The sequence below is a fragment of the Bacillus rossius genome, chromosome 18 (genome assembly GCF_032445375.1).
Source record: "Bacillus rossius redtenbacheri isolate Brsri chromosome 18, Brsri_v3, whole genome shotgun sequence".
Taxonomy (NCBI): domain Eukaryota; kingdom Metazoa; phylum Arthropoda; class Insecta; order Phasmatodea; family Bacillidae; genus Bacillus; species Bacillus rossius.
Window position 1 is genome coordinate 14,201,901 of NC_086345.1, and position 24,719 is coordinate 14,226,619.

General features: G+C 38.5%; 1 protein-coding gene across 9 annotated transcripts in view; it reads left to right on the forward strand.

Moving 5' to 3' along the window:
• Positions 1–24,719, forward strand: part of LOC134541133 (disco-interacting protein 2) — a 473,542-nt gene that overhangs the window by 376,441 nt on the left and 72,382 nt on the right. For 2 of the 9 annotated variants that reach the window (XM_063384323.1, XM_063384330.1), the window contains exon 3: positions 22,332–22,412. The exons of the other annotated variants lie outside the window; for them this stretch is intronic. In XM_063384323.1, coding sequence (XP_063240393.1) covers positions 22,332–22,412 — 81 coding nt within the window. The remainder of the gene's footprint in view (positions 1–22,331; positions 22,413–24,719) is intronic. 9 annotated transcript variants of the gene reach the window in all.

Consider the following 24,719-nt stretch of genomic DNA (forward strand, 5'->3'; position numbering starts at 1 on the left):
CTACTGCACGGTTTGTTAACTTTGAAAAAAGTTATTTTGTATACCATAGTTAATTAGTATAATAATCTTTGACATTTTATGCTCTTTTCGATTTTTTTCAAAAGCCATAAAAAAGTGTCTATTTGCAGTAGTATTAGAGTTGTCATTCAGTTCAGTGTTAAGACTAGTTATTATTTCACAGGGAAAAAAACTATTTGTAGCAGTCGGTCTTTGTTCATAAAGACATTCTATTGAAATACATGCATGGTAGAAAGAGCCAAGCTTTGTTATATTAAATTATATAAAATATTGTTCACAAATATAGTTGGAAACAAGATGGTGTATTTCAGCTACGTCTGCTTAAAAGTAAAAAATTGAATATTATCAAATGATGCTCTTGATGAAATACAAAACAACAAAAAAAAAATGGATTTCTAAAATTCTCATTTCAAATTTTCTTTTACCAAATACAATGTTTTAGAATCATTAAAAAAAGAAAAAAATATATGACATACAACTACTGAGAAGTATGGCGTATATCTGGCAACAGAGTACACTGTAAAAAGAAAGCACTAATAGCAGGAGTCGTGCACATTCGAAAGAGGAGAATGAATGCCCAGCATACGAGACACTCTGAAGACCAGGGGTCAGTGAATGGTAGGTTTGCCTTGGCGGGTTCGAGGAAGGATTGAAAAAGGGGTTTCACCCAGCCAGTTGCAGGCGCCCCCCCCCCCCTCCTCTTTTTACACTCCAGCATTCTTGATGGAACAGTCCAGAGGAGACAAGCGGAGTTAATTTAGGTGGGGCGTCGCCTTGACACCACCGCCACTTGGCTCCGCTAATTAAAGGAAAGCCTCTTGGATGCGGAGGAGTCTTCGGGGGGCGTAACTCCCACTCACCACACTCTGCACCCTCTACACCCTCTACACTCCCTCACTGTGCACCCTCTACACTCCCACACTGCACTCCCACACTCTGCACTCCCACACTCTGCACTCCCACACTCTGCACTCCCACACTGTGCACTCCCACACTGTGCACTCCCACACTGTGCACTCCCACACTCTGCACTCCCACACTGTGCACTCCCACACTGTGCACTCCCACACTGTGCACTCCCACACTGTGCACTCCCACACTGTGCACTCCCACACTGTGCACTCCCACACTGTGCACTCCCACACTGTGCACTCCCACACTGTGCAGTCCCACACTGTGCACTCCCACACTGTGCACTCCCACACTCTGCACTCCCACACTCTGCACTCCCACACTGTGCACTCCCACACTGTGCACTCCCACACTGTGCACTCCCACACTCTGCACTCCCACACTCTGCACTCCCACACTCAGCACTCCCACACTGTGCACTCCCACACTGTGCACTTTACACTCTGCACTACCACTCTCTGCACTCTAAACACACTCCACTCTTAACACTCTCAAAACTCTGCACTCTAAACACACTCCACTTTCAACACACTCTGCACTGTCAACAGAATATATTAGTTTTTCCAGTTATTCTTAAAGTATACGTTTTGTTTCAAAGGTTTTTTTTAACTTCAGTATAGTATTTTAATTTGGGGCGCGCAATGGTTGGTCATCAAACAAGGCAATGGCGTACTCACGAGGAAGGGCAGTGAAGCATACACAAGGGCTTAAGTAGTGTGCAGTCACTCACTGACCACAATATAAATAAATAAGGTATTAACAGCTTATATAGGTAACACAGTCATTGAAGCAGCACCAAACTGTACTTTTATTGTGTTAAGTGGAACAGAGATATTCATGTAAACTTGCATATATTTGTACATTTGTACATTCAAGTGAAAACAACTGTATCACTACGTTTGCAGTAATGCTGAGTTCGGATTCTTACCAGGGCATTTGTGCTTTGTGTTGTCACAGTACCTCCATTAGTTAAAGGTGTTCGTAAACCGTTCCCTGTATAGCTTTCCAGTATTAACTGCACATATTAGCACGGTAAAACAAAATAGTCAAATAGTTAAAAATTATATTATCTTTCCCAATTTAAAAAAAAAGTATGATTGTATGTAGTATCAATCAAAATATCAAATGATGCGCCAATTTTCGAAAGAAACACTCATTATTATCTCAAAAACTTATTTCTACTGGGTGTCCACAAAAGAAAGTCCCAGTTTCAAACTTATATTATAAGAGTTTAATTTAGACCATTTACATCAAATCACAGATCAAATTGAAGGTAAACTAACCTGGTTTTCTTACAAATATTCAATATGTGCACAATTAGTTATGTCCAATCCTTCCTCCCACTTTGGTTAACAAGTCCGGAGTAATGGAAGCAACAACAGCCTCTTCAATTCTGGGTCTCAAATCTGGTAAACCATTAGGTAACTGGGACGTAGACACGATATTTTATAAAGCCCCAAAAGGAAAAACATACATGGCGTTATGTCAGGTGAACGTGGAGGCCATAGAAAAAGAGCTCTGTCGTCTCGACCATTACGACCAATCTTAACGGTCAGGGTCTTCGACGTTTAAACACGTTTTGCCACATTCAGGGGGGGGGGGGGGGGGAAATCACAATCAAACTTCAAACGAAACGCACTTTGAAAATTTAAATTCACTTTTTAGCAAATTGCAGAACACACGACGCTTTGAGCTATGAAGTCGGTGGTGCTGAAGTGGAGAAAACAACAAAGCAGTTACTCGCGCAAGCGCTTATTTGAAACTGTTAAAACAGTTGCTCTTCGATTGTGACCTTGAACCAACACCCTGCAACGCTTACATTTTGTGCTATTAAAATTTATAACTGGGAGATTGTTTTATGGACACACTGTAGGTATTTTCGAATCTCTCTGTTCGCCGTTGGTTTTGTTACGGTTTCGGCGGTTGGACCCGAACTAAAGGCCAACCAGCGTGTGTGTTAGTTGTCGGTGTGGCACCGCGCCTTGTCGCGCGGGTAATTGCATTATCATTTAAAATTAACTTCGGACACGTTGTAAATGCAAATTCCTTTTTTTTTTTCACCATCGTTTTTAATTCAAATGGCACCCGCGCGCAAAACTCTTGCGTGCGTGCGTTCCGTTTTATGATCGTCAGGGGACATTACTGTCGTGACTGCCTTCCCAAAGTTTCCTGAGGATGGCCTTTTTTTATTACAGTCAGGCTTTAACTGAAAACTCCCTGTATTGTGAATACGAAGCAAACACACAGCCAGGTTCACACCGTATTTTCGCATAAAAATTTTCGTACTTGTTGTTACTCTTGTTAATTTTTTTTAATGAAATTAATTTACGACCGCAGCTAGTTTTTTTTGCTGTGTTTGCAATTAAAACATTATTCAGACTCTTTAAAATTTCCATCTTTATTTATTCGTTTGTTTATTTATTTTGTTGGTCTCGGACGAAGACGAGTTTTTCCTGGATATGTAACATGTCTAATTTATTATATATGACAAATTTAAAAAATAAAGCTTGGTCATGTAAAACATATGTTAGTACATAAAAGCAGTTATAATAATTACCTCAGCTTATTAAAATAATATGTCAATTTGATAACAGTAGGGCAATTTTTATACCTTCTAATTATTTTAAAGAATTCCGTCAGATAGCCTTTAGACAGTAAGTCGTATATATATATTTCGCCACTTTCAGGGTATTTATATAATTTTATGTAATAAATATATAACTAAGGAGGGGCGTCACAATATGCGTGCTTTGAATTGTTCATGTAATGGGTGATGATTGATTAAAGAATTTGTTTGTACATTAGCCATTGTTGTTTACTCTGTTATGTCATAATAAACCCAGTAAACGTCGCAACTGGTGTCTTAGGAAGCTTACTGCGTTGTGTTGGCAGACTATTTGTTTAATTTCATCTTTGGGATCGCGTGTGCGTCGTTATATTGTCGTTTTGCTGTACGTATTATCTGTTTTGGATCATTGATGGATTCCTCTGTTTGTCTGGGTGTTGTCCAAAGTTGTTATTTGTGTGTAGTCACTGTTCTGGTCGATAACTTCAGCCTACGGTGTCCATCTGTGTTGTAATATTATTTTGACTCATCTGTGCTGTGATATTATTATGACACATATGTGCTGTGATATTATTTTGACTATTTCCTTCTACATTATTTTCTGGGCTGATATTTTTTTTTATATATTTTGTTTTGACATGGGTTGATTTTGGCTTGTTTTCTGTGTTCAGGCATATTCATCTTTTTTTGTCTTGAGGTTTCTTATGACATCCAGTGTAACCCCTTATGGCGTGTGTTAAAAAAAAATCTTATATTTTGTTATGAGTCAGCAGCGGACGGTTATCGGCCATTTTCTTACTCATGCTGTATAGTGAAAAACATAAAAAAGAAACTGCTTTAATTTTGGCCCTACGGACTATATTTTTTGTTATACTTCTTTAGGCGCGTTATGAAAAAAAATATGTGAATTTTTACGATGCGTGCGCATAGGATTAAAAAAGGGCTACATACAAAATCAAACTATATACAAACAAAAATTATATAAGTACTTATAAGTCTTATACGATAGTGATTGATATTGAATATTGATCAATATCATTAAAAACATTTATTTATTGTAATTATTAGTGATAGAATTTGTGTTTATAAACTTTTTAAATTGTATTTATATGAGGTTATGTCCTCGTATTAATAATTTATTTTTATAAAACATTATTAAATATTACATTATTATTCAATAAGTAATTACAATTCAACTCGATTATTTTACTTAAAAAAATAATATACATATGTTTATTTTAATTTTGAGCAATGAGTATTTATTTACTTTACCTACCGTATTTGTATTATCACTCCAGTATTTTTAATTCTTTCATTTATATTAATTATTTGGATGCAAAAATAAAGTTAGTTTTTACTGCGCCAAATAATTATAACTGCTATCGCGCGTTAATAAGTAACCGCGCACATTTTTTTAAAGTTTACGTTATTTTCTTTTTAAATCTTATCGTTTTAACTTTACGTCGTCTACGATTGTTGTTTCCAACCCATTTAAGATATATTTTATGTTCAATGGTTCATATACAATGTGTTGTCACATTCCTGCAGCATTACAAACAAAATGTCTGAACACTTTTTTTTGTTGCGTGTGTATCATTCTCTCTCTCTCTCTCTCTCTCTCTCTCTCTCTCTCTCTCTAGCTCTCTCTCTTCTTCCGTCATCCTCATCTCTCCCGGACGGCTCGCACAAATGCTGTCTCGACTTTTCTCTTTTTGCGTTTCTCCCCAGGCTTGTGAATAGCTGCTTCCTGGAGATGTTTGTTTTCCAGTCCATCTTCCTCTGTTCTTTGAATTCCAAGATGCGGTCCGTCTGCTCTGGAGACTGTCTGGTCATCCATCCGGCGGGAGATTTTTTTATATTTTTTTTTTCCATCCAGCCATCGGAAGAAAGATTCCTTTTATTTGTGCCTGGGATGACGTTTTATATTTATATAGCTCTCTCTCTCTCTCTCCATGCCATTGTTTTCATTCTACAAATCCCCAAAAGAAAAACTCTTTTCCATCGATATTAAAGCTTTTGATGCCTTTTTTTTTTACCCCCATTTGATGTGAAGGCGTAATTTCGTGAATGGAAACGGAAGTGGAATGGGACGGAAATGTGTAACCACGGTGCTGCAATCTTGTGGTGGATGGCGCGAACCAATTGTTCGCAAAGATAAAGGGAAACTTTATAATATTACTGGTTGAATGAATTTTAATAAGATGGGCAGTATTTAAATAAAACTCCTTGTCGAAAATCAGGACCATAGCCAGGGTTTAGTTTTTTTTTTTTTAAGCCTTATTACCTTTTATCGCTACAAAAATAATGTCCTCAGGGCATGTATGGTTTATGTTTGTCCCAGTACCTCCAATAGTTATTTGTAGACCGTTCAATGAATAGCTTTCCAGTATTAACTGCAGGCATTGATGAGCACGATAAAACAAAATGAAGTCATGTTGATGAATATTTGGTTATCTTTTCCATGGTGTAAAAAAAATATGTTTGAATTAAACGTCAGTTAAAATTTTAAAAACCACGCTCCAATTTCCGTAAGAAATACTCAGTATTTCATATATATGTAAAAAATAAAAATTCTCTTGTGTTGGACAAAGTTAGAGTATTTTCCATGTAGTACTATGAACCATTTCTTGGCTACTGGTTTCCAAAAGAATCTTTCGTATAAGTACTGAAACATTTTTTTCCCCTTGTTGTAATACAGTACACTCCCGATTATCCGCGAAATTTAGTGGCAGGGCCACCGCGGATAGTGAAAAGCGCGGATAATCAGCAAAAGAGCCGAAAATGGGAAACAAAAAAGGAAACATTAATTTCAACTTAAAAATATAGACCTTTATGTACAGTAAAAGTTACAATTAACAGCAAAAAATTTTTGAATGATGCTAAAATTTTAGTATATTACTGAATAATTAACATACAATACATTTCAGTAATGTTACATAAAAGTGCTCAACCATACGACTAGAAACAAAGCGCGACAGAGACAAAAATAGCAACGCATGCCAGCCTACTGCTTGAGTTCCGAGAAGGCCTGTGGCGTTTTACTGTATACTGCACACAATACGCTCGTCAGTAGAGTTCAAATTTGCTCACTTGTAATAATATACAGATTTACGCATGTGCTGTATTTTTTTCGTAGCATGCGCGGATAATAGGGAGTTTACTGTAGTTGTATGGCCACGCTTTGGGCGAGCAAACTGTAGCAGTTGAACATAAGAGTTTTCCTACCTTGTTGGAATGTATTTTTGTTTTCGGGTTTCTGTGGTGGATCTGTCTCTCCTCCCTCGTTGTGTTGGGGTCTCGAGATGCTGCTAGTTAGGGCCGGATTTAGGGGAGGGCAACCGGGGCATTGAATATATATACTGTATAGAAGTCGCCAGCCCAGGTTATAATTTCCAATACGGTTTTGAGGTAGTTGGTTAATTCACCGCCGCAATCGCCACCATCTCTAGGGGCATCGTCTTGTGGTGGTCCCTAGCGGACAAGTGTCGAACTCTTCAAACACCCCTTCCCCCTCCCGTTGAACGACCTTGAGCTGCAGCGAATGATTGGTGGTGTGGGGGAATGACAGCGGGCGACAGTGCTGCGCTCTAACGTGTAAATAACAACCCAAGACGATACAGGGCGTCACGGCAGCGCACTGCAGCGGTGGAAGTTCCCAAGCTGCTCATCATACGCCCCTGAAAAAACGTAGAGTAAATCCTATCCACTCGCGACTTCTATACAGTATATATATTCAAAGACCGGGGCGAAAGCCCCGGGGCCTCCACAAACGGAGGGCCCCCACAAACGGACTCATACAAAAAGGACTATGTTAAAGACCGATCTCCGGAACTATTTTACTACCAAATTCTCGCAGATCAAAATTTCAGAGCTTCCATTTCCAAACCTTGAAATTGCATTGAGAATGTATTTGGTTTTGATGGTTTCAAATTGCACTGGAGAGAGCTCATTTTCAAAAAAATTAAAATTATAAAAAATAGGCTCCGAACCACGATGGGACAAAACCGTTTATCGAAGCTTTCTCTCCTGAGCATTGAAAGCGATTTACTCCGGAAATTGGATTTCAGCGAAATCAACGATTTTTCGGCGAAAAAAGCTTTGAAGTTTCGTTCATTAACACTAAAATTTAATTTCATATAATTCTTGTCTCCGATTGTATTTATGTATGTTTTTTTTTAAATACTAAGAGCATCTACTTGATTTCAAAATAAATTATTTGTTGGAGAACTCTACTGAAAAAAAATTGTTCATTTTATTTGTAAAATAATTTGGGGCCAGGGGGCCTCCGCTCCTCTGTTGCCCCGAGGCCTCCAGACCTCTAAATCCGGCCCTGCTGCTGGTATTATATTGTTACGATTTCCCTGCGGGTTCGTAAAGGATAGCCCAATGAATAGATTTTATTTCACACACACAGTTTTATTTATTATCACTACTTGTCACTTACAAATAATCTTCTAAATAATTAATTACACTTAAATAAATGTCTATTCCCTGGTCACTCGTTCCGCACACCTCGCTGGGCCGCACCTCTGGCGAAACTCACGCCGCAGCGCCCCTCGTGGGTCTCCGCCGCGGGACTCCGTCACACCCTTCGCCGAGATCCCACACGACGCCTCACTCGGAACTTCACTCGGCTCCGCCGCGCCCGCGACTCTATCGCCCGGAAACTCCGCCGCGGGAAAACTCCCGACTCCACTGAACTTACTCACTCCCTGCCCTGGAACCTTCGTCCAAGGACTTCGCCACTCTGCCGCACCCGCGGCACTATCGCCCCGGAGACTCCGCCACGGGAGAACTCACTCAGTCACCGACTGACTGACTCTCTGCCCTGGAACCTTCGTCCAAGGACTTCGCCCCTCTGCCGCACCCGCGGCACTATCGCCCGGAAACTCCGCTGCGGGAGAACTCCCCACTGAACTCCTTACTGACTCGAAGGTCGGCCCAACCTCCTTAAATATCCCTTGGGTTCCCGTCCAGAACAATCGGGCATGTCTCCGAGATATCGCGCGACCTTCGCCGTCGAAATGCCCAGAAACGCATCGTGAGTCCTCGAAGGACGCGGCGGCTGCTCAAAGAACGCCGATAAACTCAACAAGCATCGGGTTCCCACAAAACACACCGATAAACATGTCTGAGTCCCTCCATTCCGCAGTGCGGCCTCCCTTAAGTAACTCGATCTGAGGCAGGTGCGCGCCGCGACAGTCAGGATGTCGCGAGATAGTATGGCACGAGATACCAGGGAGAGGATGCGGGTGGAAGGGGGCGCAGACAGGCCGAACGAGCGCGGCGACGCCAAGCACTGCAGCCAAGCGCGATCGTAACAATATGTTATCCCAGCTAGGTTGTCGTCCTAACATACAAAATTATTACATTAATAATTATGATTCATCACAAAATGATGCGCATTATTTTAAGACAATAATAAAGATAAATTGAACAAAAAAAAAACTGTGAACAGTCTTTGACTGATGACAGTGTGGTTGGTGTTGCCTTGAAACGGACTGGTTGCTTTACAAACGATCGTAATTGTCTTGCGTTGTTGCGTTGTTGCGTTGTTGCGTAATTTCGTCCCTCGCGTGGTTTGTGAAGGGTAACCTAAGATGTACATCAAGTTCTGTCCCTGCCCGAAAACGCCCGAATATTCACCTTCGTCAAAGTTCGGAGTTTTGTTTTTGTAAATTCAAAATAAAACCACGGTTTTATTTCGCGAAATTTCATTGCCTAAAATTAGCAATAAGAATTAATTGTGAACCGATTTCGCAGTTCGCACAGGTCGTGTGCACAGGTCGTGTGCATGGCTTGCTATGCACTCGCTTAGTTCTTTAATCGTGAACCCAGCTGCGTTATCGGTTCACAATTGAATTCTTACTGTTAATTTCAGCCAATGAAATTTCGCGAACTAAGCGACATCTGTTAGCAGTGTTAGTAAATAAACATATTAACTTTCAAAATAACGTTAATACTTTTATTATCTCGACATTTTATTACCACAATATGGTTAATAAATATAAACATATTTCTAGTCCCGCCAAAAAAAAGCACCCTGCTATTCTCTCATTGGCTGTTGTGCCATGCTAACGCGACCGAAATAAAATATATTCATTTCACTCCTATGCGCACGACCTCTCTCCCATGCACACGACCAACTTTCTGCTATTGTGAATCGTTAGGTTAGGAAACATGGCGTTCATATCCTATGCACACGACCTACTGTTACTGTTACTGTTACTGTTATTTTTTCAATTGTGAATCCAGCACAAGGCTACCCGTTCGTGTACCCGGCGGCGGCGTGTTGGTCCGCAAGGTTGGCAACACCGGGGGATCGGACGGCGCCACGTGCAGCCCCCGAGGCGCCGATGCGCGTGTGTGCGTGTGTGCGTGCGTGTGTGCGTGTCTCCCCAGCTGCCGACATCTGCAGCTCGACAAAGGAGCGCGGTACAGTCGCGTCGCGTCCACTGCGGACCTCCCGCGCGTCGCGTCTTCTTCTGTTTCTTCCTGTTTGGGGAGACACAGCGTTGCCGCGTCTTGGGAACACACGTCAATGAAATACACGTCAATGAAATACACGTCTTAGAAAAAATACGTCTTAGAAAAAATACGTCTTAGAAAAAATACGTCTTAAAAACACACGTCCAAGAAACACAAGTCTCAGAAGCACAAGGCCATGAAACACAAGGCCGTGAAACCAGGGGCGCAACAACTAAATTTCCATTGGGGGGGGGGGGCAATATACCTTTTTATAAAGAATCATCGATCCCCCCTATTGAAGCGGGGGGTCCGGGGGTCCTCCCCCGGGAAAATTTGTATTTCAAGGTGGAAAATGGTGCTATTTAAGCAGTTTTATTATCTGAAAATTGATTACACAGCACTTCCTTTGTCCCCTTTTGCCCCCACTTCAATGTTTCAGGAGGGGGGGGGGGGGCAAAATACCTTTGCCCCCCCCCACCCCTGTTGTTGCGCCACTGCATGAAACACAAGGCCATGAAACACACGTCCATGAAACACACGTCTTAAAAGCATACATATTAAGGGCGGTTCCAAGACGTTCGTATAAGGTAGCGAATAAGCATTACAGCCGTAACCTAACTCGCGGGCCATATTCCAGTACGACTCGAAACCGAATCCCGGTAAGGCTACAGTTCGACTACCATTTTAATAAATGGTGCCCTGCGCGAGGCTGGAAACTGGTTCCAACGTATAACTAGTGGACGTTTGGAAATCATCGATACAATGTTTTTTTTTTCTGAAGAAAATCCCAGAGATAGCAGCAATGTCGTACGATTTGAATTGCGTTATTCTAATCTTATAAAGTACTTTTTTAAGTTGCGATTATTTCTTGTTATGACCTTTACAACGTACAGAATGTAATCCAAGATAGTTTCGGTATTAAGTTTCATTTGGCACGCCAACACGTTTGGTACGACCACCGATGATCACGAAAGAGACTATGTACGAGTAAATGGCGCCGGACTCTGGTCCGCCATCTGGACGAAACCAACGAAAAAGTGATGCGCTGCTCATGCGCGGAATTCAGGCAACAGATCGGCAACGGATAGGACACCAAAAATATAAAGGACTGGCCGTGTCCTATGGTGCACTAGGAATATGGTTAGGTTATAGGTGTAGCATATTCAACACCTAAACCCTTATTTTTGTGTCTTGGAATACCGGCATTAGGATCACGTTTTAACTCCTCTTTAGCCACTTAAATTGCATACACCATTTGCAGTAACTCTTTCACCTGCATGTCGTTGTAATTTATGGAATGACCTACCCGGAGAGATAAAAAAATAATAATAGTTAACTTGTCCCGTTCGAGAAGAATATACTTAAGTAAGTTCTCCCTTCAGCAAAACCAGTTTAATTAAAGCAGTGTTAAAAGTTCTGTTCTGTAATGAGTTTATACTAAGTTTTGTCGATATTATTATTGTATCGTATATAATTAAAGTAATATATATGTATTTTTTAATTTGGCGATTCGGCCATGGGTAGATAACTAAAATAAATATACAAACATGCAAATATAACATTTTAATCTGCGTTTCTAAGCTATGACAGCTCGACGTTCTATATTAAATCTGTGTATTTTCTTTTAGAGTTTTCTTGGTTTTTGCTCTCCTTGTTTGTGACTTTTTAAAATTATTATTGGATCATTCTTGCAGGCACAAGCGTTGCCGTATATATAGTGCATTATCGTCAACGACTGTCCGAAATACAACTCAAACACAGTCTGTCTTATTTTAACTGTATTTATTTATTTATATATGCAGGAACAAGAGCCATCAATAGGCTGGTTTACAATTTGTCGCGTTTTAACGTAGTACCAAAAAAAGGGGTTGTCTATAAAGTCGGTTTACGGACGATAGTTTAACGTGACGTCATAACAAAACATTGATGAAATGATTGCATACTTTTATGAATAAAATTGAATAATTTTTATTGAATTATCACTATTTTGTATGGATACAAAGAAGGAGTGAAATGAAATCTACAATTTAATTGATAAATTTACTTTTATTTGCACTCATTAATTCAAACATGTTTAGGTATTACTTTAACGAAGAGATTATTTTTAACTATGACTTTTGTACATGTTTGCTATTTAACTTCTTCCAATCTGTGTTATTCTGTTAAGGATAGGACGATGATAGGAAAAGTAGGAAACGAATGGGAGTGTTACAAGTTTAATGTGCCTCGAAAAAGTCAAATCGATGGTTGTTCCAATCGAGTGGATGAGAGATAGATGCGACGCAAGCGTATAATGAGTGTAACGGGACACAACGTAACGGGACAATGTGTGTAACGGGACACTTTTTCGTGCGTGTAGCCGGCGTTCATCGATTTATTAGACTTTGTCTCGTCAATAACAACTTTAATTAAATGCTCAAAACATTACAGGACACTACAGAACAACAACAAATCTTATTCAAAAATTAATGCAAAGACTATAATATAAAAACTAAGCCACGCTATTTACTTTAAATGATTGGTTAAAAACTTTCATGTCCACAGTGCATCGCTGCCGTTTGTAATGATCGGCTGAGTACTTCTCAAGCGCGATGCGTCTGTTAATGCAACCTTCTACTGGATGACAGATATTTTGTTCAACAGTGCACGGTAACAGTTTTTTTGAATACTGCGTCAGACTGCTCAGACCTGTTGCTCATTCAGACAATGCCTCTACAGGATGTTCTACAAACTGTACCTACACAGAAAACAAATTTCTGTACTTTTACAAATTTTATTTCTTGGGAAACCATTTGCCAAGTTATAGTTTGTAATACCACAAAAATGAACTATATTGTAACTTCGTACAGCACATGGGTGTGGTTATTTTTGCATATATGAAATACGTGTTTCGAGATAATACTGAGTAGCCTATTTCTGACGAAAAATTGGCACACAGTTTTATATTTTTATTGACTTTTCATTCAAGCATAATTGTTTTAAACCATGAAAAAGGTAACAGAATATTCGATAATTTGACTTTATTTGGTTTTATTATGTCTATTAATGTTAGCAGTTAATCCTGGAAAGCTATTCAGGGAACGGTTTACAAATAACTTTTTGACTATTGGAGGTACATACTGGAACAACACAATGCATAAGTGCCAAGGTGAGAACCTAAACTCTTCATTTCTGCGAAAACTATGTTGCATTGACACAGTTTTCATGAAGATTTACAAATATCAGTAATTTCACATGAATATTTCTGTTCCATTTACAAAAAAGTATATAATTTACAGTGTATAAAACGGTGGACCTATGCAGATAAATTATTTAAATGTAAACTGGTAAATTCGCTTTTTCAGCCATGTGAATAACCTTTACAGCTTTATAAAACTCATACTGTATTTTAAAAAAACACAGGACATAAATAAATTTTCTACAGAATCACATTTCAGAGATTTACTTATATATATTTACTTTCAACTTAGTCTAGAGATTAGATATTAAGTTATCCATAGGGGCAGGTGTTTTTCGCGAATAAATCTGATCGCTCGTTATACTGCAAAAAGTTATGTTCGCGTTAGCGATTGTTTCCTTGCAATTGGCCGCCGTTTGCGAGAGAAGCCTGTTTGGCCGGGCCAGTCAGAACGTGTTGGCTTCCGCAATGAACGACTGTGATTTGTGGACCGACAGTAAACATGCAACGGAAAGAAACACAACCAATCACGGAACACAGGCGATGCTACAGTGTTTTAACACAAAGCTGGTCTAGAAATCTTTTCGCGAAAACTACATGGCCCTAGTTATCCATGATTATTTATCCGTATTTGATTTTTAAAAAATACCCCAAAATGTAAGCTTTGGTCAGGTGTTTCTCACTGGCCCAGATTCATCCAGGTGAGTTGTGAGCCAATAGCAGAGGCGGCACTGAGGTATAACTATTTGTATTTTAGCCTATCGCGAAATGAATTCGCGAATTTTTCCGGTCTCTACCTTTACATAATCAAGCTTTTTCGTGATGTTCATTGGTCGATAAAGAGGTCACGTTCTTTGTTGGCTTGTGCGTGATTGGGTTACCAACTTATTCTTGTTTATAATCGGCCCAGGGTTGTCAAGATAACTGTTGTCCAATCATAAACGTGAAGCAGATGTGTGTGTGTGTGTATATATATATATATATATATATATATATATATATGCGCTTCAAGTTTGCTTTGCTACCCAGTGGATCCGTTCAGGAATCGCGACTCTGCTAATCATAAGGGGCAGACATTTATCGCGAGAAAAAAAAAATGTGAACGCTTATTAGACTGCAACGATGTGTACCCGCACCAGCGGTTTCTTCCTTGTGATTGGCGGCCGTCTGCGGGAGAAGTCGTTTGCCTCGTTTGAACGAGCCATTCAGGACGCGTTTCGCTTCCGCACGGAATCAATGTGATTGGTGTTGTAACAATCGACATTCAGCTGGAAGAAACTCACCCAATAACGAAAAATAGACGATACTACAATGTTCTAACTTTCAGCTATTCTCGGAATCTTTTCGCGAAATGTGCATGCTCCTACGTACTTATCATGAACACTTTCCATTTTAGAACTGTCTGTCGTATTCCTGTTGGTGGTGGATCTATGCTGTGTTATTTTCGCCAGTTTGTGTTACATATTGTACATGGGTTTAGCGACTTTTCAGTTTGAAGCCAGCATGGTTTATGCAAACGATAATAAAAAGTCATTATTTATGAGGTCAGTTGGGTGGTTATTATAGCAAAGCCGTGATTGAAGAGTTTTTTTTTTTTTGGATAAGTTTTCAAACTCTCTCAAGTACTTTGTTTGGTCAAAGATTATACTGCATTTATTATTTTTGACCTTACACTACACTAGTATAATTTACTCTTTAAAGCAAAGTTAATTTTAAAAGCCTGAACTGCGTGAAACAAGGGAAATAATAAATATTCAAAATCTGTATTTTTATTTTTACGTACTGTATATTATATCATGTTCCTTCACGCAGAAATGCGCGTTAGTAAGTTGACCCTAATTTGTTTTCAGTGTACATAAGCTTGTACACACGACCTGTGGATGAAAGTTAACGTCACTTTAGATACTAGCGTGTTTTGTGTCTGCTTATGTATCCTTTAAGTTTGTGTACATGTAAAATATGTTACTGTTATAACTTGTAGTTACTTCATCTTAAGTCCTCTTAGTAAGTTATATGATGTATATTATCTCTTTTCTTAATAGTTGCATATTAAGTTATACTTGAACAGAGCTGCCAACCTCAAATCACACCCATCAGTAATGGCAATTAGGTATATGAAAAAAGTACGCGTAAATCATGCACGATAAATTTTTCCTGGGGCATTATAACACACTCACAAGATAAAACAACGACAATAATATGCAAAAGAAAAAGAAAAATATGAATACAATGCAAATTAATACATAAAAAAATCTATTTGAACAATACAATCATCTGAATATGTAAGAAATATTAATAATTTTACTGGATATTTTGAATCTTCAATTCAATGTATTCAAAGTTAAACTTTAAAACAACTGTCTTTTTATTTGCTTCTTTTATCCTGGTTCGATAAGAAATGTCATGTAAACAAACAAGACAAACACAAGGACTTGTAAACAATAACTGCGTTCGTTACTTTCGTTTCTTCAGATGTAGCGAAAAAACGAAAATATAGATTTATTGCTAGTCACGGCTTTAAAATGTTCTGCATGTTTCTTTGATTCAATATGCCGTCTACAGTCATCCCTTTCACCATGTGCAATCGAAAAGTCACACGCGCATACATTACAAAACCGTGGCGTTCCAAACATTTGAAAACGACAATCATGGCCATTCTTTTGAATATTTAAGTGGAAAGTTCTGAAGTCTTGCGTGTTTTTTCCCACAGATGCACATTATTCTGTCACACGCTTCATTTCTACAACCGGCACTGAAGAACACAACACTATCGAAAAAAATAAAAAAATTTTCACGTCTGTAGACACGACAAAAACCGGACAAAAACACTATGATGAAAAAAATGGCTTTCAAGAAATAAATTAATACAACACAGGTTAGCCAAAGTACCGTACAAAAATTATCGTGATGTAAGTAGCCTTCAAACGATAAGTCCGAGGATATGTACTAGTTGTATCGTACAACGGACGTAATACCATCCCATTATTATTTGAAAACACGAGAATTAATTTACTTATTTCGACAGTACATCGTACATGCGCACACTTACTAGTTCCGTTATTTGAGCAACCAACCGAAGTATTCAAACAGCGTTCACGAAACACGCACAGCAGAAACGTAAATTTTTCCGTTACCATGCAGCACAAAGCCTCGTTTCCGTAATAAACTAGCGATGTTCCGTAATTCCGTAATTCGGGGTTAAAATCCGTAATAATTACGGAAAATCCGTAATGGTTGGCAGCTCTGCTTGAATATGTTTTTCTCAACAGGATCATGTTGCTGAAGGGTTTCTTTTGTGTAATATATGTACATATAGTTATATAAATAGGCTTTCGTGTACATAATAGTGTGTATTAACATAATTTACAGCTTCGCCTGACAACTCACAGCATGGAAAGACTGCATTTGTTAACTGCATATTGGAAATGGTTTGGGGATAGTTTCTCTTCCCTTACGAATGTTAAGTCGTGTCCAGTTTTTTTTTTGTACATATAGTTAGCAGCACACCAGCACTACTCAGGTTAGCGCTACATCTTAACTTTCTGTGCCAATACGCATGCTCGGTTTTAAGGGGCCCGCCTCGTCAGGGGTGTTCTGTCCATTTTCTTCATTTCAAATTAACAATTTATTGACATTGATTTGATTTCAGTTTATTTCTATAACTAATTGTTCGTGATTATATTTAAACAAATTATTAAAATTAAATTTGCCAAAACTGTAAATAATATTTAAAAATTAAAAAGTATGCAATATTTCAATGTTTTCTTATGACGTTATCACGTAAAATAATCGTCCGTAAACCGACTTTACAGACAACACCCCCCCCCTCCCCATTTTTTTTTACCGGAACAGGTGTATAGATGGTTGCGAAACGTCCTCTAGAGTTCGTTGTAACCAGTTTTGTAACTTGATGTAAGCTTTTGGACATACGCCATTGCTTAGCAATGGCGTATGTCCATAAGCTAACATCAAGTCGTGCACTCCCATTGCACAAATCTTTCAAATATAATATGAATGACAGGTATGGACCCGCTATGCATATTTCTCCGAGGAAGTTGGAAAAGAAAATGCCTAGCAATGGCGTATGTCCAAAAGCTTACATAAAGTCATGCACTTCCATTGCACAAATCTTTTAAAGATAAAACCAGTTTATAGCCTCGCGCAGGGCATTGTTTATTAAAATCCTTAACTGGGATTCGATTTGGAACACGTTCTGAAATACGGCCCGCGAGTTAGGAGGTTACGGTCGTGTCCCGAAAAGGCGGTGCCTATACGCTACCTTGCCCGAGCGTCGGGAAGCCTACGATTCACTCGTCCTTCTGGACGTACCCGAATACTCACGTTGGCAAGCCTTCTTTTCACAGACGAGAGAGTCAAACGCCCGATCGTTGCATCTTCGTTTTTTTTTTGTTTTTGTAAATAAATATACAACTCATGATAAGTAATGGTCAATTAGGTTAGGTTAGCTACATTATAAATACTTTAAGACATTGTGGACGGTTGATTTGGTTAGGATAGCTACATTAAAGATACTGTGAAATCATGTAAACGGTTTCCTAGCCCTGGATAGCTACATATTAAGAAGTTATTTGCTAAGCAACCATAAAATGATTTTACAGTATTTTTAATGTAGCTAACCTATCCTAATCGACAGCAAAATTTAATGCCACGCCGGTTTATACAATGAGATAGAACCGTTGGGGTGGGGGGGGGGGGGGTGGAAGCGAGCATGAACTTCGGGGAACTTCGGGTTTGGCTCTCTCTCGTCTGTGAAAAGAAGGCTTGCCAACGTGAGTATTCGGGTATGTCCAGAAGGACGAGTGAATCGTAGGCTTCCCCTGGAGGGTCTGGGAATACCCGCCACTAGGTCAGTGAATTGTACAATTATTGTCCGCTCGTTGGCGTGAATGCCATGCAGTCGTGCTTGCGCTGTGGGTCGCTTGCTGCATTGCGTCGACTGAGCATGCGTGGTGATGGGTTGTTGGTGGTGTTGGTGGTGCTGGTGGGGATGATGGTGACGATGGTAACGGACCATGAACCAGAGCTTCGCAGTGGATTACGCATGAACCGCCATCATTGGACGGCACCAGAACTGCCAGAAAAAGCACGGGTTACCCTTAGTCCAGGGCTCTAAGCTCATTTTTCACTTTTCTCTTCCGACACTTTTCCAACATGTTGCGTCAAATAATGTTTTAAGGGTTATGACACATCACTAGCGGAGCTTTTATAACTTGAGTTTCACTCAAATATTTTATACATATAAGGACAGGTTCTAAAAAAAAATATCTAGGATGTTAGATGTAATCGGCCAATCAGAATCGTGCCTAGCAAAAAACGGAAATGACACTTGTTTCCGCAACAAAGAAACTTCAAAATGGCGAATATCACGCGTGTGATTAAATAGGTTTAAAAAAAGTGAAATAACTAAAATAACTTTTAAATGAATGTCGTATACGAAATAATTTTATTTGTAAAAAGGAAATAAAGTTGAATATCTCTCTCTCTCTCTCTCTCTCTCTGTGTGTGTGTGTGTGTGTATATATATATATATATATATATAGTTATTAACGAGTATTATTACAAATTAAATTCATATATGTTAAAAAAAATACAAATTCACAAAAAAATAAGTTCAAAAATTCCGTTGGGCACTGTAATACATTATTTAATTTCAAAATTAAATTAAAAGGGAAAATTGCTCAGAACAAAAATAATCTTTGATAGTGTGACCTGATTTGAAACATTTTTTGAGGTTAAAGGTTCTTTTTTTTTCGATGGAGATAATTCGAAGTCGATTTCCTTATAGTACTACCCCCTCAACACCATTGTCAAATTGTCAGTATGTGGCATGCTTTAGTTGAAGCCAATATCTATCTCAACATCGCCATATTGCAAAACCCGAAACATTGTGGAAATGGTGCTTGACGACGTCTGATGATTAGTCCCGGAAATTTCGCGGATTCTTCTGGCCTCGGGATAGAATTCAAAGTTATAGGTGTGCTCGACCCATGTTTACTTTCCCATTGGTTGATTTCTTAGCGAGAACATTTTTATCCTTGTTATTTGGCACTACCTGATTAGCTTACTTCTCTCCTAGCTGGACATCGTTGGCTCACGGTCGTAGAGGGGCGTGTCCAGATAACTGCGGTCCAATCATGAACACAGTGCGACAGTGTGGAGGTTTGCATTCTAGCTTGCGACTAAATGAATGCGCGAAAATTCCGTGGCTCTACTGATGATGTCTGGCAAGTGTGAATTATAATGGTGGTCGCCAAACGCAGAACTTCAGGTGTTAAACGCGCCATTTGCAAACAGCTCAAGATTTATTGAAAGTGTCGTGATTACGAATAGTATTTAAGGCTCCCGCCTACCTAGATACAGTGTACAGAGCTTCAGTAAAAACAACGCAATTTGAATATTGATCAAGATATCCGAGTGGGGTTTGTTAACGGAAAGCATTTAAGAGTTCGCTGAGGTCCGACAAGTAGTTTCGTTTTCGGATTTAGTTTTTTAAACTGTGCTTTTAGAGTAGTGAAAATTGCTAAAAGGCATTTTTCAAAGTAATTTTGTAGGCATTAAACAAAACAGAATCTTGAAAGCACTTAAAGGGACTTGCATTACACCTTTATCTTCATTTCTCCGCCATGTAATGTTACGGTCACCGATCAAATGCACGACGAGAAGACTGCGCGCCAGTCCAGAGGAGACACCGCGCTAGAAGCACCAGCGAGCGTCGCGTTTATCATCAAAATGAAATATATATAAATATATATCGAATACTTTTTGAATGATTGGCTAAACAAAGTTGCATTTGTATTTTTTTTGTGCAGTGTGGATAAGGAGAATGAAACGAAATATAAAACTGGAACATTTTAGGTTGTAAAGTAAAATTTACTGGCTGTTGTGTGATATGGTTTAAGTTCTTTCATAGAAAAAAAATTAATTTTACCTGGCCTTTTAAAATCATCATAATTTTCATGATTTTAAAAGGCTAAATAAATTAAAATACATTTTTCTGAAAAAAATAAATAAATAAACATACCACGCAGTAGCCACCGTTATTGCTTTTAAACTCAAAACTTTTCAGTTATTTATTCTTTTTCTTCTTATCCGTATTGCACAAAAATGGTTCAAAATTCATCTTGGCCAGTAAAGTATGCACTGTATGTATATTTTAAAATTTTGTTGAAGTTAGATCGGTCAAAAAGTCTACAAGTTTAACCGTGTTAAACGTTAAAATAAAGTAATGACCTGCGACGGAACATTCACCCTTAAGGTCCTGCCACACTGTCAAATTCGACATTTGACAACAGATTTGGAAGGGAAATATTGGACGAATAATGTTTTCCAGTTCCACCGCCAAATAAAATTGGACAGATAACGTCAAATATGTTTTAATCTTGTCACACTATCGAAGTCTGAGCTATTTCAAAGTTTTCAATTTTAATCGCATTTTAAATTCAATAATGAATTTTAGTACCGGTTGAGATTTTTGAACTTGTAGTTTTTTTTTTGTGTGCATTTTTAAACTTCTAAACATCTATAAATTTAAATGACATCAATACTCGTTACATAATAAAAAAATAATATTTCTTTCTTTTTAGAAATAACACATAATTTGCATTTAACACACAACATTATTTTGCTTACGAAATTTATATTACATTACTTTAGTTTTCTAATATTTATAACCGCTCTAATCGCCCATGTTATTTTTGCAATTTTTAAAGATTTGTTGTAATGGAAACGGAAGCATTTACGTTTTCGCTAGGCACGATTCTCATTGGCTGGTTCCATTAAATCCGACACATTTTAGAACCCGTCCTTTATGCGAAATATTTGATGGAAGCTCAAGTCATCCAACTTGTCAAAAAAGCATGGCTGCTTTATTGACGTTTTCGGTAATGTCGTAACCGTCCCAACATTATTTGACAAAACATATTGGAAGGTGCTGGAAACGAAAGTTTTACAGTGTACAAGTCGTTAAGGGGGTAGTAGCCTATCATAAATTATCTTGCGTCAAGTGTTTATTTTTTTGCCAATTATTTTAAATAAATTCGTAATATATGCATAGTTAATTGTTTATGAAATGTTTCATTTTGCTACAAAACAAGTCCTCTTTTAATAGTTTTTTTGACTTGCACAAATTTTAGTGTCAATCGTAGCTGTAATATCATGATATCATTTGGTGTTTAGTTTTGGATGAACCATCCGTTAATAGCTTTCGTCTTGAAACTCTTTGTTTTAATATATTATTGATTGAATTTTTTAAAAAATCTTAGTTTTCCCAAAAACCATAAAAACTTTAGTTTTACGGTTTTTTTTAGGAAAACCTAATTTTTATTGATCCAACGAATGATTTACTAATAATGAAGAGTTTCAAGACGAAGTCTACATACGAACGTTCATCCGAAACTGTAAAATACCACATGATTTCATCAATTACTGTAGTAGGTTGATAAGTACAAGAATAAATGTTTCGGAATTTAGAGAAAAACCCATGCCTAGGTCATGGAGGTATTACTTTTTACCTCCATGGCAATTTTGCATGCAAATAATTAATAGAAATAAAATAATAAAACTTTTGGAGTGATAATATAAATACGGTTGGTAAAGTATAAATGCAATAAAATTAAAAATTTCAAATAAAGACTCAGTACTCAATATTAGTATAAACACGTGTAAAAATTATTTAATTTAGTAAAATAATCGAGATGAATTTTAATTATTTATTTAATAACAATGTAATAATTTATAAAGAAAATAAATTGTACATACAAGAACATAACCTCACTTATATAAATATACTTAAAAAATACATGTGAAGAATATTATAAACACCATTTCTATCTTAAATATTCACAATAAATAGTTTTTTTTTATTTATATGGACCAGTATTCAATATAGATCGCTAAAATATAAGAGTTATAAAGCACACACACAATTTTTATTTCTATGGAGTTGTTTTTTTCATAACGCGCCTAAAGAAGAGTGACTTCGAAAAATGTTTTTATAAACAATTAAAAGTGATTATGTTAAGAAATTATTTAAAATCACATGGGAAGAAAAACATTAGAATATTAGAAGCAAAGTAATTCTGGTTGCTACCCCCCCGGTTAGGGCGCATGGTGGTTATTGTCTGTGGTTGTGGGTGAAGTGGTTTTTTTGTCCGTGCTGTTGTTCCGTAGCCCCGGGCCAGAGCAGACAGCAGCCCCGGGCGAGACGCACGCAGCGGCGTGTCACGCACAGCGAGAAGAGATACCACTCAGGTACTCGGTGGTATTCCCCTCTCCTCCTCCTCCTCCACCCTTCTCCCTCCATACCCCCCTTCACTTCCTCCCAAATCCCTTTCCTCTCCTCCCTACTCCCTTTACCCTCCTCCCCACTCCCTTTACCCTCCTCCCCACTTCCTTTAACCTCCTCTCCACTCCCTTTACCCTCCTCCCCACTCCCTTTACCCTCCTTCCCACTCCCTTTACCCTCCTCCCCACTCCCTTTTCCATTCTCCCCACTCCATTTCCTCCTCCCTTTCCCCTCCCCCTCCCCCTCCCCTCCCTCTCCTACCCACTCTCTTCTCCCCCTCCTCTCTTCCTTCACCGCCTCATTACCGGCAGCGAACTCTCCCGCTGTGGTTGCAAATGCAGTTTTATTTTTTGTTTTTTCTTTCTTTTCTGCGAATATCAGGTAAATCGGAAATCGGTTATCTTTTTTTTTATCGGAGAGCTGCAAACTTTTACGCCATTATTTTACTGACTTGGAGACACAAATTTCTGTTAAAAAAAATGGTGAAGTATTTTCATTACAATTTGTTTTTACACCAAATAGTTCAACAGTATTAATTTTTTCTCTCTCTCTAGAAGAGGACCTTTTACTAAATGCGATCTTAGAGGGTTCCCACAGACATGAGAAACATCTGGAAAATAGATGAGAGAAAAATACTCTGAGAAATGTAAAAGGTGTGGTCTGAACCTTATGGAAGGAAACACAGGAAAATTTGACAGTATCGTTAATTTAACTTAAGGGATGAGCCTGAAAATGAAAACCCACAGGGACCAGTTTCGGACTTGCTGAAGTCAATGTTTTCCGGCCAGCGTAACTATCGTGACATCTGCAATCACCAGCGCGGAGTTATCACTAGGGACAATTTTTTTATTTTTTTTTTTCGTGAAAATTCTCTGAACGCTCATTGGTCTGCAATGAGTCATGCCCGCGACACAGGTTTCTTTTTTTTTTGTCATTGGCGGCCCATCTGCAAAGGGATTCTGCTTTATTGGTCGCGTTTTATGAAGCTTAAAGATTACATTGTAAAAAAAAAGATTTTGTACTCAGTTGCCAAAGATATCACTCGTAAAAATTGCAAGTTAGAGCTTTGTGCCATTTGCAATTTTACAAAGCTCTGTTGTGCAGTTTTACACGTGATTTTCCTTGTAAAAAAAAAACAAAACAAATATTTTAACAGTGTATTTCATCATTGTGCAGATAGAATATGTGTACCCAAAATAAACTTAACAAATCATAGAACACAGACAATGCTAAAATATTTTAACACACAACGAGGGAGTCTCGAAATCTTTTTTTTCGGTAAAAGCTCATACCTCTAGTCATCAGTTATTTCCCACCGACCGTTATGTTTAGTGATATCGGAAAATAGCAGCTTTGAAAAAGCCTGGAGGGAAAAAAATATGATTTACAGAAAAAACGGGAAAATACAACATTATGTGCGTGTATTACTCTTAAAAATCTCGTCGGAGATAAGCAGGAACTGTATTACCTACTGGGAGAGCTAGACGTTCTACGGATAGGGTTTTGCAAGTCAAATATGATGGCTTTTTTTTTCACCCTTCGATGTGCTATGAAAAAGACAAATTTACATAGCATTGTAATTTTAGTTCAAAATGTTCAGCAGGGTGTTACTTATTTTTCTACACAATCGCCAAAACAGTTGAGGCATTTGTCACGTGGTAACACAAGCTTCTCGATGCTTTCTTCGAAGAAGTTAGTCGCCGGTAAATAGAGATATAGGGTCAGCGCCTGGATACCACTCCCTTTCACGACGCCGCTGTGAGGCGGGTGGACTAATCGCGCGGCGCACTGTGCCGCTCAATGTTTGACGTGGGAGTCAGTGCGCCGCGAAATTAGTCCACCCGTCTCACAGCGGCGTCGTGAGGCAGAAGTAGATCCAGGCGCTGGCCCTGTACCTCTATTCACTGGCGGCTGACTTCGAAGAATGCATCTAGAAACTTGTGGCACGATATGACAAATGCGTCAGTCGTTTTGGCGATCACGTAGAAAAATAATTAAGATCCTGCTGAACTTTTGGTGGTAAAATTATGATATGTAAATTTTTCCTTTTTTTTTTATAGCACATTGGAGGTTGAAAAAAAAAAGCCGCCCTCGTACTATTTGAAGTGGTTCAACCATTGGTCATCATGTTAATAGTGCAGGTGTTTTTCTGGTTGATGCGAGAGGACAAGTATACTTTAAGGTTTCGCCCGAAGATGTTGGTTTATGTAACGTCTTGTTTGTAAGACAAAATAACATTCTTGGTGAAAATTACTGCATATTGCAATAACGGA